This window comes from Saimiri boliviensis, chromosome 6 (genome assembly GCF_048565385.1).
Source record: "Saimiri boliviensis isolate mSaiBol1 chromosome 6, mSaiBol1.pri, whole genome shotgun sequence".
Taxonomy (NCBI): domain Eukaryota; kingdom Metazoa; phylum Chordata; class Mammalia; order Primates; family Cebidae; genus Saimiri; species Saimiri boliviensis.
Window position 1 is genome coordinate 78,949,228 of NC_133454.1, and position 18,646 is coordinate 78,967,873.

The 18,646-nt window shown below is 48.0% G+C and overlaps 1 protein-coding gene across 4 annotated transcripts in view; it reads right to left on the reverse strand.

Moving 5' to 3' along the window:
- Positions 1-14,643, reverse strand: part of DENND5A (DENN domain containing 5A) — a 131,825-nt gene extending 117,182 nt beyond the window's left edge. For 3 of the 4 annotated variants that reach the window (XM_039470496.2, XM_039470495.2, XM_039470497.2), the window contains exon 1: positions 14,197-14,643. In XM_039470496.2, the coding sequence (XP_039326430.1) occupies positions 14,197-14,308 (112 nt within the window). In that variant the 5' untranslated portion in view covers positions 14,309-14,643. The remainder of the gene's footprint in view (positions 1-14,196) is intronic. The other variant, XM_039470498.2, reaches the window with a different exon arrangement.
- Positions 14,644-18,646: the final 4,003 nt, after the last annotated feature.

The window sequence follows — 18,646 nt, forward strand, 5'->3', positions numbered from 1 at the left end:
GGAAGGAAGGAAGGAAGGAAGGAAGGAGAGAGGGAGGGTGGGGGAGGGAAGGAATCCAGGAATCTCACACTCAGAGGAATGAAGATCAATGAGAGAAATCTCTACAGACTTTTCACTGCTTAGGCCTCTCAGCATTCGATGAAAGCATTTTAGGCTTACCAAACTAGTAGACACGGTTTAAAGCAGACCACAGATAGCCTAGCAAAATTTTAACCTGACTTACTCATCACATAATAAACAACAAAAAATGAAAAATAAAAATTACTAGCCTGGTACTCTTTTAACAGGAAGCTCTACAAGAGATTTCATGTATGACAACAAGCAAATATTAAAGAAACCACAATATTTGAGAAACACAATGATCTAAACTATACCTACTGCCATCTTATTTCTTGAGTTATATCTGATCTCATGGAGGCATACTGAAAACAACTGAACATCTGTCTGGCACATACTCTCATTTTCCATGCCAGAATTCTGCCACTCATAAGACTCAACCAAGGATTCTACATACTCCAGACTAAAATCAGCAAACACAGGACATTTGGAATGTGGCATCTGACTAACATCTGCTTCACTTAATAATTTTTAAGAACTTGGGAATGGGCCGGGCGCGGTGGCTCAAGCCTGTAATCCCAGCACTTTGGGAGGTCGAGGCGGGTGGATCACAAGGTCGAGAGATCAAGACCAACCTGGTCAACATGGTGAAACTCCATGTCTACTAAAAATACAAAAAAAATTAGCTGGGCATGGTGGCGCGTGCCTATAATCCCAGCTACTCAGGAGGCTGAGGCAGGAGAATTGCCTGAACCCAGGAGGCAGAGGTTGTGGTGAGCCAAGATCGCGCCATTGCACTCCAGCCTGGGTAACAAGAGCGAAACTCCGTCTCAAAAAAAAAAGAAAAAAAAAAAAAGAACTTGGGAATGGCACTGTGGCTAACGCCTGTAATACCAGCCCTTTGAGAGGCCGAGGCAGGCAGATCATGAGATCAGGAGATCGAGACTATCCTGGATAACACAATGAAACCTTGTCTCTACTAAAAATACAAAAAATTAGCCAGGCTTGGTGGTTGTGCGCTGGTAGTCCCAGCTACTCAGGAGGCTGAGGCAGAAGAATCACTTGAACCTGGGAGGCGGAGGTTGCAGTGAGCCGAGATTGCACCACTGCACTCCATCCTGGGCTACAGAGCAAGACTCTGTCTCAAAAAAAAAAAGAACTAAATCTAAAAATTTGGCAGTAATAGCCTGTGTTTAATCACCACTGAATTTGGCTAGGCACAGTGGCTCACGCCTGTAATCCCAGGACTTTGGGAGGCCAAGGTGGGTGGATCACCTGAGGTCAGGAGTTCAAGACCAGCCTGGCCAACACAGTGAAAACTCTGTCTTTACTAAAAATACAAAAATTATCTGTGGTGGTCAGTGCATGTAGTCCTAGCTACTTGGGAGGCTGAGGCAGGAGAATCACTTGAACCTTGAAGGCAGAGGTTGCAGTAGCCGAGACTGCACCACTGCACTCCAGCCTGGGCAACAGAGTGAGGCTCCATCTCAAAGACAAAAACAGGCCAGCGCAGTGACTCACGCCTGTAATCCCACCACTCTGGGAGGCCGAGGCAGGCGGGATCACCTGAGGTCGGGAGTTCGAGACCATCTTGACCAACATAGAGAAACCCTGTCTCTACTAACAATACAAAAAATTAGCCGGGCATGGTAGCGCATGCCTGTAATTCCAGTTACTCAGGAGGCTAAGGCAGAAGAATCGCTTGAACCTGGGAAGCGGAGGTTGTGGTGAGCCAAGATCACACCACTGCACTCAAGCTTGAGCAACAAGAGGGAAACTCCATCTCAAAAATAAAAAACACTGAATTCCACAAGGAAGTCAGCAGCTTCTGAAAGGCAAGCCTCTTTCTCATTAGACACTAGGCCATCTTTAGCAGGAACTAAAACATATCAAGTATAGGTTCCTCCATGTGTACCCAGGTTCCTGAGAGACCTCTAAGACCACCTGACAGGAATTCAAATCAATGGATAGCAACAGGATTTTGTTGTTGTTGTTATTTTTTGGTTTTCGATTTTGAGACAGTGTCTCACCCTACTGCTCAGGCTGGAGTGCAGTGGCACAATAATGGTTCATCACAGCCTGAACCTCCCTGGACTCAGCTGTTCCTCCAACCTCAGCCTCCCAAGTAGCTGGAACCACAGACATATGCCACTACGCTGGGCTAATTTTTCTATTTTCTGTAGAGACAGGGTCTCGCCATGTTGGCCAGGATGGTATCAAACCCCTGGCCTAAAGCCATCCTCCCCCACTTTGCCTCCCAAAGTGCTGGGATTACAGGCATGATCCACCACACCTGGCCACAACAGGAATTTAGAAGCTGGGCCAACCCCAAGTATACCTTCCAACAGAGATAGCCAAAAAACAAGCTTATAAAAGGATGTAGGACTGGAAAAGGGTGTTATCAAAGGAGGCTTTAGGCAAAGAAAACTTTATTTTTAACCTAGGAAGGAAGGAAGGGCTGAGCAGACTCTAAAATAATTTGGTTTAAGCATCAAACACTGTGACTCAGGATTTCCTCCTAAGAAGAGAGTTGAAGAGCCCCAGTATCATTAAAGTAAAATCCACTAGGCCGGGTATGGTGGTTCATGCCTGTAATCCCAGCACTTTGGGAGGCCAACGCAGGTGGATCACCTGAAGTCAGGAGTTTGAGACCGGCCTGACCAACATGGTGAAACCCTGTATTTAAAAAAAAAAAAAAAAAAGTAAAATCCACTAATCTCAATGTGATCCTTTGTACCTGATGGAGTCAAGTCAGGTTCTCTTATGTTTTTTTTTTTTGTTTTTTTTTTTTGAGACGGAGTTTTGCTCTTGTTACCCAGGCTGGAGTGCAATGGCTCGATCTGGGCTCACCACAACCTCCGCCTCCTGGGTTCAGGCAATTCTCCTGCCTCAGCCTCCTGAGTGGCTGGGATTACAGGCACGCGCCACCATGCCCAGCTAATTTTTTGTATTTTTAGTTGAGACGGGGTTTCACTATGTTGACCGGGATGGTCTCGATCTCTTGACCTCGTGATCCACCCGCCTCAGCCTCCCAAAGTGCTGGGATTACAGGCTTGAGCCACCGCGCCCGGCTCTCTTATGTTCTAAGAATATAGTCTTAGCCAGGCACAAAGGCTCATGTCTATAATCCCAGCACTTTGGGAGGCCAAGTCAGGAGTATCGCTGTTCAAGTTGTTCAAGGCCAGCCTGGGCAAGATGGTGAGACCCCCATCTCTACAAAAATATTAAATAAAAATTAGGCAGCCAGGTGCGGTGGGTCATACCTGTAATGCCAGCACTTTGGGAGGGCAAGGTGGGCAGATCACTTGAGCCCAGGAGTTCAAGAGCAGCCTGGGCCAATCAGCCAGGTGTAGTGGTTTAGTTCCAGCTACCTGGAAGCTGAGATGGGAGGATCACCTGAGCCCAGGAGGTCGAGGTTGCAGTGAATCATGATTGCACCACTGCACTTTGGCCTGGGCAACAGGGTCAGACCCTGTCTCAAAAAAAAACAATGAAGCTGGGCACAGTGGCTCATGCTGTAATCCCAGTACTTTGGGAGGCGGAGTACTTTTGGGACCTCAACTGAGGTCGGGAGTTTGAGACCAGCCTGCCCAACATGGAGAAACCCTGCCTCTACTAAAAATATAAAATTAGTCGGGTATGGTAGCACATGCCTGTAATCCCAGCTACTCAAGAGGCTGAGAAAGGAGAATCACTTGAACCCAGGAGGCAGAGGCTGTGGTAAGCCATGAAAGCACCATTACACTCCAGCCTGCTCTTGCTCGCCCACTCGCGTGCGCGTGCTCTCTCGCTCTCTCGCTCGCTCTCTCTCCCCACCCCTCCACCCCCTCAACCAAATTTAGCTTATATTTTAACTGCCTTGGGCTACTCTGTAATTGTTTTCTGTGTGTGGGTCTCATTTCCTGACTTCTTACTTGTTCTACCGAAAAAAAGAAAACACATAACCTAAGAAGTCTCCTTACTACAGTAGCCTTGACTTCTGGAAGTATCCACAGATGTCTGAGCTAAGCCATAAGATTTTGAGTTTTGCTGCAGCTAGTAATCTGGGCTTCAGAGCAGAGATGCCTTTATAAAACGACCACACGAATCTGAGCAGAATCAACCAGACTGGTAGAGGAAGATGAAAATTAAGTTTAGTCCATACTGACTCCCAGTTTGTAAATGGCTTATCAAACTTTTTATAGCTACTTCATCTCTGGGGATGTAAAGGAGCCTTTTCTTCTGCTAAATAAGAAGTCTTTATTTAAAAGTCTTGGCCGGGTGCAGTGGCTCAGGCCTGTAATCCCAGCACTTTGGGAGGCCAAGGCAGGTGGATGACCTGAGGTCAGGAGTTCAAGACCAGCTTGACCAACATGGTGAAACGCCGTCTCTATTAAAAAAAAAAAAAAAAAAAAAAGCCAGGTGCGGTGGCTCAAGCCTGTAATCCCAGCACTTTGGGAGGCTGAGGCAGGTGGATCATGAGGTCAAGAGATCAAGACCATCCTGGTCAACATGGTGAAACCCCGTCTCTACTAAAAACACAAAAAAATTAGCTGGGCGTGGTGGCGCATGCCTGCAGTCCCAGCTACTCAGGAGACTGAGGCAGGAGAATTGCCTGAACCCAGGAGGCAGAGGTTGCAGTGAGCCGAGATCGCGCCATTGCACTCCAGCCTGGGTAACAAGAGCGAAACTCCGTCTCAAAAAAAAAAAAAAAAAAAAGTCTTAGTTGGCCAGGTGAAGTGGCTCATGCCTGTAATCCCAGCACTTTGGGAGGCCAAAGAGGGAGGATTATGAGGTTAGGAGTTTGAGACCAGCCTGTCCAATATGATGAAACTCCATCTCTAGTAAAAAATACAAAAATTAGCTGGGCATGGTGGTGCATGCCTGTATACAGTCCCAGCTACTCAGGAGGCTGAGAGAGGAGAATTGCTTCAACCTGGGAGGCCAAGATTGCAGTGAGCGAAGATCGCACCATTGCAATCTACTAATGGATAAATAAAATGTTGTATATTCATACCATGGAATATTATTTTGCCATAAAGAGGAATGACATACTGATACATGCCACATGAGTGAATCTTGAAAACATTATGCTAAGTGAAAGAAGCCAGTAACAAGACAACATATATTATTCCATTTATATGAAATGTCAATACAGGCAGATCTATAGAGATAGAAAGTAGATGAATAGTTGCCTAGGGTTCAGGGTTAGAGAGTTGAGAGAAAATGAGGAGTAACTGCTAACGGGTACAGGTTTTCAGGGGAGAATGATCAATATATCCCAAAATTTATTGCAGTGTGATTGGAAAACTCTGCAAACAAATTAAAAATCACTGAATTAAACAAGTGAATTGTATGGTATATGAATTATATCTCAATATTAAGTTATTTGTTTTTTTGTTTGTTTGTTTGTTTGTTTTTTGAGACGGAGTTTTGCTCTTGTTACCCAGGCTGGAGTGCAATGGCGCGATCTCGGCTCACCGCAACCTCCGCCTCCTGGGTTCAGGCAATTCTCCTGCCTCAGCCTCCTGAGTAGCTGGGATTACAGGCACGAGCAACCATGCCCAGCTAATTTTTTGTATTTTTAGTAGAGACGGGGTTTCACCATGTTGACCAGGTTGGTCTCGATCTCTCGACCTTGTGATCCACCCGCCTCGGCCTCCCAAAGTGCTGGGATTACAGGTTTGAGCCACCGTACCCGGCAAGTTATTTGTTTATATATGGACACACATATAAGTGATAAAGCAAATGGGGCAAAACCTTAACAATCAGTGAATCTGGCTAAGAGAGATACTAGAGTTCTTTGTTCTATTCATGTCAATGCTGTGTTTCCTTTCTTCTTTTTAGACCAGGTCACTCAGGCTGGTGCACTGGCACCATCTCAGCTCACCTCCACCTCCTAGTTCAAGTGATTTTCCTGCTGGGATTATAGACACCCACCACCACGCCTGGCTGATTTTTATATTTTTAGTAGAGATAGGGTTTTACTATGTTGGTCAGGCTGGTCTCAGGTGATCTGCCTGCCTTGGCCTCCCAAAGCACTGGGATTACAGGTGTAAGCCACCATGTCTGGCCCTCAATGCTTCCTTAAGTGTGAAATTTATAACAGAAGATAAAGCTATAAGCCTGGAAGTTGAGGCTGCAGTGAGTCATGATCCTGTCGCTGCACTCCAGCCTGAACAGTGGAGCAAGACTTTGTCACTTAAAAAAAAAAAAAAATACATATATATATATATATATATATATATATATGTAGAGAGAGAGAGAGAGAGGGAGAGGGAGTGTGAGTGTGTGTGTATGTGTGTGTGTGTGTGTGTGAATGATAATCACACACAGTATTCTTTCATTTTTCTTTCAAGACTAAGTCTCGCCTTGTCGCCCAGGCTGGAGTGTGGTGGTGCAATCTTGGCTCACTGCAACGTCCCCAACCCAGGTTCGTTTGTTTGTTTGTTTGTTTGTTTGTTTGTTTGTTTTGAGACGGAGTTTCGCTCTTGTTACCCAGGCTGGAGTGCAATGGCGCGATCTCGGCTCACCGCAACCTCCGCCTCCTGGGTTCAGGCAATTCTCCTGCCTCAGCCTCCCGAGTAGCTGGGATTACAGGCACGCACCACCGTGCCCAGCTAATTTTTTGTATTTTTAGTAGAGACGGGGTTTCACCATGTTGACCAGGATGGTCTCGATCTCTCGACCTTGTGATCCACCCGCCTCGGCCTCCCAAAGTGCTGGGATTACAGGCTTGAGCCACCACGCCCGGCCCTGTTTGTTTGTTTTTTGAGACAGAGTTTTGCTCTTGTTACCCAGGCTGGAGTGCAATGGTGCAATCTCGGCTCACCGCAACCTCCGCCTCCTGGGTTCAGGCAATTCTCCTGCCTCAGCCTCCTGAGTCGCTGGGATTACAGGCACGCGCCACCATGCCCAGCTAATTTTTTGTATTTTTAGTAGAGACGGGGTTTCACCATGTTGACTAGGATGGTCTCGATCTCTTGACCTCGTGATCCACTCACCTCAGCCTCCCAAAGTGCTGGGATTACAGGCTTGAGCCACCGCGCCCGGCCATCCCCAACCCAAGTTCAATCGATTCTCCTGCCTCAGCCTCCCAAGTAGTTGGGATTATAGGTGTGTGTCACCATGCCTGGCTAATTTTTGTATTTTTACTAGAGATGGGGTCTCACCATGTTGGCCAGGCTGGTCTCGAACTCCTGACCTCAAGTGACCTACCCACCTCAGCCTCCCAAAGGGCTGGGATTACAGGCATGAGCCACCACACACCACACCTAGTCCACACAAAGTATTCTTTCTTTCTTTTTTTTTTTTTTTTGAGACAGAGTTTCCCTCTTGTTACCCAGGCTGGAGTGCAATGGCACGATCTTGGCTCACCGCAACCTCTGCCTCCTGGGTTCAGGCAATTCTCCTGCCTCAGCCTCCCGAGTAGCTGGGATTACAGGCATGTGCCACCATGCCCAGCTAATTTTTTGTATTTTTAGTAGAGACCGGTTTCACCACGTTGACCAGGATGGTCTCGATCTCTTGACCTCATGATCCACCCGCCTTGGCCTCCCAAAGTGCTGGGATGACAGGCGTGAGCCACTGTGCCCAGCCCAAAGTATTCTTTCTTAACGTGAAACAGACAGCTGGATTAGAAAAAACTACCATTATGTCTGTTCCTGCCCTGCCAGACAAATTTTTTACTTGTTCCCCTCACCTCCACCAGTCATCAAATGTCTGCAAAGCATGCAAAATATCACTCAAGTAGCAGAAAAGAAGAACGAAATGTGGCAAGGGAGACAAACATTCTCCTATTTTCTCAGGGCCTCAGTTTTCTCATCTGTCAAATCAGAACTTCACATAATTGCTAAGGGTGCTTTCATGATTGACACGGAATTATTTTGAAGTTCTTTCTTTTCTTTTTTCTTTTTTCTGAGATGGAGTCTCACTCTGTTGCCCAGGCTGGAGTGCAATGGCACGAACGTGGCTCACTGCAACCTCCGCCTCCTGGGTTCAAGTGATTCTCCTGCCTCAGCCTCCTGAGTAGCTGGGATTACAGGTGTGTGCCACCGCGCCAGGCTTATTTTTATATTTTTAGTAGAGACAGGGTTTCACCATCTTGGCCAGGCTGGTCTCAAACCCCTGACCTCATGATCCACCAGCCTTGGCCTCCCAAAGTGCTGGGATTACAGGCATAAACCACCATGCCCAGCTGATTTTAAAGTTCTAATTTCACTGCTTAATATAGCTAAGGAAGAGTATGACCTGCCTAGTCCTCTAGCTTTCCTAGACAGTCATCTTTCTTTTCTAATTATTTTTATTTTTTGTAGAAACAGGGTATTAGGCCGGGCACAGTGGCTCACATCTGTAATCTCAGCACTTAGCGGGCCCAAGGCAGGCAGATTACCTTAAGTCAGGAGTTCAAGAGCAGCCTGCCCAACATGGTGAAACACCATCTCTACTAAAAATACAAAATTAGCCAGGCATGGTGGTACATGCCTGTAATCCCAGGTACCTGGGAGGCTGAGGCAAGAGAATCACTTGAGCCTGAGAGGCAGAAGTTGTAGTGAGCCAAGATCATGCCACTGCACTCCAGCCTGGGTAACAAGAGCAAAACTCCATCTCAAAAAAAACAAAAAACCAAAAAACAGGGTCTTGCTATACTGGCCAAGGTGATCTCAAACACCTGGCCTCAAGCAATCCTCCTGCCTCCTGTAATTGGAATTACAGGTGTGAGCCACTGCACCTGGCCCCTCTTTCTTCTAAAGGTGACATTAAGAGACTATTTCAGGCCAGGTGAAGTGGCTCACACCTGTAATCCCAATACTTTGGGAGGGTGACACGGGTAGATCACCTGAGGTAAGGAGTTCGAGACCAGCCTGACCAACATGGCAAAACCCTGTCTCTACTAAAAATACAAAACTTAGGCCGGGCACGGTGGCTCATGCCTGTAATCCCAGCACCTTGAGGGCCGAGGCAGGTGAATTATGAGGTCAGGAGTTCGAGATCAGCCTGATCAACATGGTGAAACCCCGTCTCTACTAAAAATACAAAAGTTAGCCAGGTGTGGTGGCACATGCCTGAAATCCCAGCTATTCAGAAGGCTGAGGGCAGGAGAATTACTTGAACCTTGGAGGCGGAGGTTGTACTGAGCCAAGATCGCGCCACTGCACTCCAGCCTGGGCGACAGAGTAAGACTCCATCTCAAAAAATAAAAATACAAAAATTAGGCAGGTGTGGTGGTGCACACCTATGGCCCCAGCTACTCAGGAGGCTGAGGCTCAGAATCGCTTGAACCGGAGAGGTAAAAGTTGCAGTGAGCTGAGATCATGCCACCGCACCCCAGCCTGGGTAATAGAGGAGGACTCCATCTCTCAAAAAAAAAAAGAAGGGGCGCGGTGGCTCATGCCTGTAATCCAAGCACTTCGGAGGCCAAGGCGGGCGGATCACCTGAGGTCAGGAGTTCAAGACCAGCCTGACCAACATGGTGAAACCCCGTCTTCAAAAAAAGAGAGAGAGATAAACAGACAGAGACTATTTCAGTGTATTCTGTTTTCTAACTTAGTTCATACAGGACACTGGCCAGTCTCCCATCTATCCTTATCCTTACCCTCTTCTCTTCAATTCCTGGCAAAAGCCTCTGCCCAGAGCCTGGGAAAACTGGAGTACCAGATGAAAAAACCTAAGATACTTAATATCTCAATGCTAGGTACAGATCAGCTCAGAGGAACTTACAGATTCCAAGGTAAGAAACAGGTCACAAGCATTTGGGAATCTTAATTCTCAAGCAGAGACAAGGAAAATAAACTCATGAACCCCATTTCATGGTAAAGCCTTCTCCTGAGGTGGGGATCATAAGAAGAAACAAAGAAAAAGAAGATACACCAGGACATTTGCTCATCAGAGAGGTAGAAAAAGAAACTGAACACCACTACCATCTGCCTCCCCACTTAGGATATGCCAGAAATAATGGAAAACATAAATCAGAAGCAATTCTTCCAGATTTGCTTACCTAGCTGACAAGTTCAAAAAGCCAACAAGCAGACACCATATCCTAAAGGTGGCTAAAGTTGTGCTTCATTCATAGATTACTTGTGCTTCTTCTCCTTCCAATCCAAAGAACTTCCTCATGCAGAAAACAAAATTAATTTTCACACCTTCCTCAACTCCTTGTACCATAAAGAATTACGTTACCTGCCTAAACACTGGGTCTGCAAGAAAGGGAAAGAGGTGACAGAAAGAGATTCCTATAAAACCCAATTATCTCCATCTATATTAAACACAGCAAGCTCTATGCTTCTTTGGGGTTTTTTAATTTTTTTTTTTTTTTTTTAGTTATATTTGTCTATTTAACACAGTGTCTCACTCTGTTGCTCAGGTTGGAGTGCAATGTCACAATCTCAGCTCACTGCAACCTCTGCTTCTTAGGTTCAAGTGACTTTCTCACCTCAGCCTCCTGAGCAACTGGGACCACAGGCACATGCCACCACAACCAGCTAATTTTTTGTATTTTCTGTAGAGACAAGGTCTTGCCGTGTTGCCCAGGCTGGTCTCAAACTCATGGGCTCAAGAAATCCTCACAGCTCAGCCTCTCAAAGTACTGGGATTACAGGTGTAAGCTACTGCGCCCAGCCTCTATGCTTATTTGCTGCAGAGAGGAATGAATCTTAACCTTCCTCCACAAAACAAGAAGGAACACTGAGTATCTTTGATTTGCTTACTCTGGGTTCACTTTTTAAGAATGTAACTGCTACCTGAGCTATGTAAGTTAATTTGTGTGGAGTGTACCTTCTTAGAGATTCCATACCTTCTTGGAGAACCTGGGTGCAAATTACAATTTCCTGCAGTTTCACTGAGTATCACATCATCAGTTTGGGAGCTACAAGGCAGGCTGAGGAGAGAAAATGCACCCTAGAGAGTCTCAGGAAGAACCCGCAAGGAGCTATTTGTATTCTGTTTTGTTTTATTCAAAGATTCCCTCTGGGAACAGTGGCTCACGCCTATAATCCCAGCACTCTGGGAGCCTGAGGTGGGTGGATCACTTGAGGTCAGGAAATTGAGACTAGCCTGGCCAACATAGTGAAATCCCATCTCTACTAAAGATACAAACATTAGCCAGGCATGGTAGCCCAAGCTCATAATCCCAGCTAGTCAGGAGACTGAGGCAGGAGAATTGCTTGAACCTGGGAGGCTGGGAGGCAGACGTTGCAGTGAGCAAAGATTATGCCACTGCACTCCAGCCCTGACGACAGAGTGAGACTGTGTATCAAAAAACACACACACACACAAAAACAGATTCCCTCTGGATAGTTCAGATTCCCCTACCAACCCACCAGAAATTAAATGAAGGAGGGAAAAAAATTCATACAGTGCATACTCTAAGGCCAGCTATTGGATACTGCAACTGCATTTTAAAAAACAGAAAATACCCTTCTTTACACATTTTATACAACTCATCCCCCTTTCTTTATTATCCCAATAAACTTTCATAGGGATATAATTTTAGCTTGCCAAAAAGCCAGATAATTAACACATATTCATTAAAAGAAATATTAATCCCTTTTAATGAAATATTGAAAGACAGTTTTTATTTTCCCAGCCATTGGGAGCCTAAGCCGGGTATATCACCTGAGGTCAATGTTGAAAGACAATTTTTAAACATTTCAGAGAGTCTATTTGGTAAGATTATTTTTATTTACATTGTTTTTTATAGATGAGGACCCAGACAGGGTTATCTCTAACTTGCTCCCTATCACAGAGATAGTCAATAGCAGAGCTGGATGTTACCCCAAACTCACGCTCTTGCTAACAGTTAACTTCCCAGCTTCATTCTTATACTCCATCATTTGTAAAACATTCTATTTTCTCATTCCAAGTGTTCACACAATTTGACAATCAAAAGTACAGCATAAAAAAACAACGGTTTATTTCACCTCCTTAAAGTTTCTTTTATTGAGAAGAATTATGTTGCTTTTTTTTTTTTTTTTTTTTTTTTGAGGTGGAGTTTCACTCTTGTTACCCAGGCTGGAGTGCAATGGCGCGATCTCGGCTCACCACAACCTCCACCTCCTGGGTTCAGGCAATTCTCCTGCCTCAGCCTCCTGAGTAGCTGGGATTACAGGCACACGCCACCATGCCCAGCTAATGTTTTGTATTTTAGTAGAGACGGGGTTTCACCATGTTGACCAGGATGGTCTCGATCTCTTGACCTCATGATCCACCCGCCTCGGCCTCCCAAAGTGCTGGGATTACAGGTTTGAGCCACCGCGCCCAGCTATGTTGCTTTTTAATATTCCTCAACATGTTCATGTTTTCTAAAGACCTCCAGCCAGGCCAGTGAGATGCAGTTTAACCTCATGAGAGGGGCACTGGACTAAGCAATTAACTAGTGGTATGCAGGCCCTACTGTCCTTCCTGGGCCTCATTTTACTATCTGAGGTCCCTTCCAATACCAATACCCTGAACCGAATTCCAAAAATTACATCAAGTCACAAACTTAATACATATGAAAAAGATGAAAAATTAACATCTGTATGGTAAGAATTTGAAGACCTTAAAAGATGAACTTGAACAATTATGTACCCATCAAAACTAAAACTTTTTAAAAATAAATTAGAAACAATAAAACTATCCCAACAAAAAGCCTAATATTAATTATATTACTGCTTCATATTTTCTCCACCTGCTATTAATTTGAGAAAATAGCTTATTTTTTTCTAACCTTGTTAAAGCATGAATTTATCTTTTTTTTTTTTTTTTTTTAATCTTTTTTCCCAGACAGAGCTTCCCTCCATCACTCAGACTGGAGTATAGTGGCGCAATCTCAGCTCACTGCAACCTCTGACTCCCGGGTTAAAGCGATCCTCCCACCTCAGCCTCCCGAGTAGCTGGGATTACAGGCCCGTGCCAACACGCCCAGCTAATTTTTGTATTTTCAGTAGAGACAGAGTTTCACCATATGCTGGTCTCAAACTCCTGACCTCAAGTGATCCGCCCACCTCAGCCTCCCAAAGTTCTGGGATTACCCGTGAGCCGCTGGGTGGTGAACCACCTCGCCCGGCCTAATTTTTTTTCATAAGAAACACTGGACTTTTTCTGGTGCCCAAAAACAAAACAAAACTGTCTTGTCATCCTCTGAAGCAAAGTAAGATTAGTCAAGAGGATAAAGGGCACTTTCGGGAGAGAAACTTTACAGTGACAGAAAAGTGGAAAGGAGTTTCCCTCATCAGAATGACACAACTTTAAAGTACAGCCCAACAAACTTCCAACCACTTGAAACCCACTAACTGGACACTCCAGACAAAAACTTATTTTCAAAACGGCTGCAATTCAAAGACTTCAATGACGGTGCAGTGGAAAATTCACGGGGACTGTCTAAGTTTGACACCTTTCTGCAATGAGTGCCAAATGTGGTCAGGCCCCCCATCTTCCCTCCTCCCATCGCTTTCTCTTTGAAAGATAACCTGAAACGCATCACAACCAAGGCTCTCCAACTAGGCTGCTGCCCTTTTATTCACAAAACGTGTCTGGCCTCATACAGGACACAAATTACTTTTCAAAAAAAGCATGGCCCCGGGATACAAGCCCTTTCCGGGGCTGAGGGAGTTCCCACTCTTCTTGGTGCCGCCCAAGTTCACTTTATTCATGTCCCACCGAGACGCGCAGAGCTGCAATCCGTAGGAAAACTCAGGGGGGCCAGCCCAGGGCTGGGTTATAACGGTTTTGAGGAACTGGTAACACAGGCTTCCTGGGAAGAGGCCAGACAAACTCACCAAGTTTTTGTTTGGCTTTTTTTTTTGAGTCTGGGTGGAACTTACTTTCACTAGGACGTGGGACGCCTTCCCTCCCTAATGAGTACTGGAGGACAAGCTTTCCTTTATTTTATACGAAGTCACTCACCCTGCACCAAACTGAGAACACAACCCTCCCTCTTTCTGGTCGCCGAAGACGCGCCCACAGCGCAGCGGGCTGTAGGTCTGGACCCCTCAAGGCTCAGCGCCCCTCATCCCGTCTCCCCCATCCAGCCCAACACCCACTTGGCCCGCGCCCGCCCCGGCCCTCCCGGCCGACACTCGCCCGCTCCCGGGACAAAGCGGGGCTGAAGGGAGGTTTCCGCAGGCGTCCCCCCACCACAGCGGGAGCGGTGAAGCGGCCCCGAGCTCCGCGCGCACTCACCCGACAGCTCGTCCGGCTCCAGCCCGGTCTCGGTGTCCAGTCCGCAGATGACAAAGTAGTCCGCGAAGCGACTGGGCGCCGAGCCCCCGCCGCCGCCGCCGCCGCCGCTCATGGCGCTGGGGCCGAGACGGGCCGGGCCGTGCGGAGCGGCACGAAGCCCCCGCAACCCCGGCGGCCGCCCGCCCGCCCTCAGGCCGCCCCTCCCGCCGCCGCCGCCGCCGCCGCCGCCGCCGCTACCGCGGCTCGGGCCGCCGCCCCCAGCCCTGGCTCTGTCCCCTTGGCCGCCGCGGCTGCCGTGACGGGGCGGGGGGGCACCGGGTCGCCCCGCGCCGCATCCTGGACGCCCTCCCCTCTGCGCCGCCGCCGCCGCCGCCGCCGCTGCCGCTAGCCAAGAGCGCTGCGGCCCGAGCGAGCCTGAAGAAGGGCGGAAAGCGCGGGGACAGCCCCCACCGCGGCCCCTCTCCCGCCGCGCCTGCGCAGGCGCCGTCCGGGAGGGGGCGGGCTCGTGGCGGAAAGGATGACGTGATGCTCTTCGGGCCCCGCGGGCCGCAGCTTCCCGCGGTCGCCGCATCGTGGCCGGCGACTGCTTGGTCGCCCGCAACTGCCACCCCTCCCGGGGACTGCGACTCTTTTAGGGAGGACTGAGGAGGTGCGAGAAGAGTGGGCGCAGCCTGCAGAGCCGGGCACCTGGCGCATGCTCTTCCCCCAACCACCTAGCCAGCAACCAGAGATCTTAGCGCGGCCTTGCCATGGGCATGGGGTCGCACGGCTGAGCTCGGAAGCCCACCCAATCCTATCTGCAGCGTGTCAGCCTAGACCCCAGACAGGGCCTTCTCCTGTCCCCTCTTTTGGCAGGGGCAGATCAGCCGGTTTTGTATTTACTCTTATTTTACAGACGGGGAAACTGAGTCTCAGAAAGAAGCAAGGACTTATCTAAGGTTACACTGAGTCTGAGACAAAGCCTCATCTAGGCTCCTGGGCTTGTGGTCAGCTCCCCGCTCATCCCCGCTCCTCGCCACTCCCATCTCCCAGCCTGGCCTTTTCCTGAGTTCTCTCTCCTGTTTTCTCTGGAAGCCTCCAGAGGCCCCTGTCATTTGGGAGCTCCCCTTCCTCCTCACCCTGTGAAAACTCTCAGATCCATCTCTAAACCTGTTTTCCTGTAGGAAGATGGGAAAGAGGCAGAGGAAAACTTACCTATTGGTCCTTATCATAGGACCTTCCAATTTCCCATAGAAGCTAGGCAGATGTGTCTTTGTTGGAAACTGGACATCAGAGGCCAGGAAGGCAACAAAAGTATAGTGGTTACTAGCATGGGCTCTGGAAAAAAAAGCTCAGATTTCAATCCTGAAGATCATTTACTTGTGACCTTGAGCAAGTTACTTAATCTCTAAGTGCCAGGCATCATCGTTTTTGAGAAAATTACATAAGATAAATGCAAGTACAGGTAAAGCAATGAGAATACTGCCTGGAACATGGAAGTCACTCAGTAAATATTACAGATTTTTTTTTTTAAGACGGAGTTTCGCTCTTGTTGCCCAGGCTGGAGTGCAATGGCGCGGCTCACTGCAACCTCTGCCTTCTGGATTCAAGTGATTCTCCTGCCTCAGCCACACAAGTAGCTAGGATTACAGGCACTCACCACCATGCCCAGCTAATTTTTTGTATTTTTTGTATTTAGTAGTTTCAACATGTTGGTCAAGCTAGTGTTGAACTCCTGACCTCAGGTAATCTACCCTCCTCTGCCTCCCAAAGTGTTGGGATTACAGGCATGAGCCACTGCTCCCGGCCTAGATAATTATAATTGTTCCAGAAAGAGGTGCGCTTAAGGTTTGCTCTGGCAGGCTGCCACTAAGGGTTGTAGAAGGCAGCTGGCTTCCCCAAAGGCTGAGCCTAGGGCCCAGGCGTCCCCAGACTTTTTACACAGGGGGCCAGTTCACTGTCCCTCAGACCATTGGAGGGCCGCCACATACTGTGCTCCTCTCACTGACCACCGATGAAAGAGGTGCCCCTTCCTGAAGTACAGGGAGCCGAATAAATGGCCTCAGGGGGCCACATGCGGCCCGAGGGCCGTAGTTTCGGGATGCCTGGCCTAGGCTGTCTCCTAGGTTCTCCTGGGTACTTCTTTCAAATATTGGTTCCCTTGGGGAGGTTGGCCTAGAGGTCACAGCGATCATCACATGGAGCCATAGCACCTGTTTCTCCCTATATCTAACGTGCCTGAACTTGGGGGAGAAAAGAGGGGAGTAGAAAGTAGCTTCCAAAAGCCCATTCGTGGTGATGCTCCACTGTATCCTGCATGCTAGGGACACAGAGACAGTAGAGGGGGATTAGAGAGTTAAACAGTCACAGAGGCCGGGCGCAGCAGCTCATGTCTGTAATACCTGGGGAGGCCAAGACTGGTGGATCACTTGAGGTCAGGAGTTCGAGACCAGCCTGACCAGCATGGTGAAACCCTGTCTCTACTAAAAATACAAAATTAGTTGGGCGTGGTGGGGGGCACCTGTAGTCCCAGCTGCTTGGGAGGCTGAGGCAAGAGAATCAACCCAGGAGGCAGAGGTTGCAGTGAGCCGGGATCACCCCACTGCACTCCAGCCTGGGCAACAGAACAAGGCTCTAGCTGAAAAAAAGAAAAAAAACAAAAACAGTTACAGAGCACTGAAGGAGGACATCTCTCCAGGTTGGGGAATGGTCACGGAAGGTTTCCAGAAGGAGCTATATACTCTGACCTAAGTGCCAGAGGATCAACAGGAGTTTCTCAGGTAAAAAAAGCGGGGGTGGGGTGGGGGAGGAAGAGATGTTTAACTCAGTATGTGCAACAGGAAACAATAGATAAAATGGTATGTTCAGGCACCAACAAGTAATTTATTAACACTAAGATGTTAATTCATTAACACTAAGATGGGAGATGGAGAGTTTAAAAAGGATAAAACCAGGTGGGGAAGAAGGGGAACAGAGGAAGGAGGAATGGATTAAAATATCAAGCTAAAGAATTTATCCTCAGCCAGGCATAGTGGCTCATGCTAATGCTGGTAATCCCAAGACTTTGGGTTTTGCTCAAGACCAGGAGGATTGCTTAAGACCAGGAGTTTGAGACCAGCCTGGGCAACATAATGGGACTGTGTCTTAAATAAAATAGATAGTAGTTTTAAAAAATAATTTATCCAGCCGGGCGCAGTGGCTCAAGCCTGTAATCCCAGCACTTTGGGAGGCCGAGGCGGGTGGATCACGAGGTCGAGAGATCGAGACCATCCTGGGTCAACATGGTGAAACCCCGTCTCTACTAAAAATACAAAAAATTAGCTGGGCATGGTGGCACGTGCCTGTAATCCCAGCTACTCAGGAGGCTGAGGCAGGAGAATTGCCTGAACCCAGGAAGTGGAGGTTGCGGTGAGCCGAGATCGCGCCATTGCACTCCAGCCTGGGTAACAAGAGTGAAACTCCGTCTCAAAAAAAAAAAAAAAACGCAAAAATTAGCATGGCATGGTGGCATGTGTCTCTAACGCCAGCTACCGAGGAGGCTGAGGCACAGGAATTGCTTGAACCCGGGAGGCAGAGGTTGCCGTGAGCTGAGATTGCACCATTGCACTCCAACCTGGGCGACACAGCGAGATTCTGTTTGGAAAAAAAAAAAAATGTAATATTAAAACAACTAAGAAATACCTGTTTCTGTGAATATGAGCAATGCCTTGTGAATCCTCCCAGAGATAGTTTATACCTATGCTAGCATGGGTCAGCTCAACTCTACCCAGTCATAGTCTACTCTCCAACTCAGCATAGCATTCAAGAACACATCAGCTGATGAACTCACAAGTGCCCTAACCCTTTCTCACCAATGCTCAATTAAGAGTTCACCACAGGCCAGGCGCGGTGGCTCAAGCCTGTAATCCCAGCACTTTGGGAGGCCGAGGCGGGTGGATCACGAGGTCGATAGATCGAGACCATCCTGGTCAACAAGGTGAAACCCCGTCTCTACTAAAAATACAAAAAATTATAGCCGGGCGCGGTGGCTCAAGCCTGTAATCCCAGCACTTTGGGAGGCCGAGGCGGGTGGATCACGAGGTCGAGAGATCGAGACCATCCTGGTCAACATGGCGAAACCCCGTCTCTACTAAAAATACAATAAAACTAGCTGGGCATGGTGGCGCGTGCCTGTAATCCCAGCTACTTAGGAGGCTGAGGCAGGAGAATTGCCTGAGACCAGGAGGCGGAGGTTGCGGTGAGCCGAGATTGCGCCATTGCACTCCAGCCTGGGTAACAAGAGCGAAACTCCGTCTCAAAAAAAAAAAAAAAAAAAAAAAAAAATTAGCTGGGCATGGTGGCGCGTGCCTGTAATCCCAGCTACTCAGGAGGCTGAGGCAGGAGAATTGCCTGAGCCCAGGAGGCAGAGGTTGTGGTGAGCCGAGATTGCGCCATTGCACTCCAGCCTGGGTAACAAGAGCAAAACTCTGTC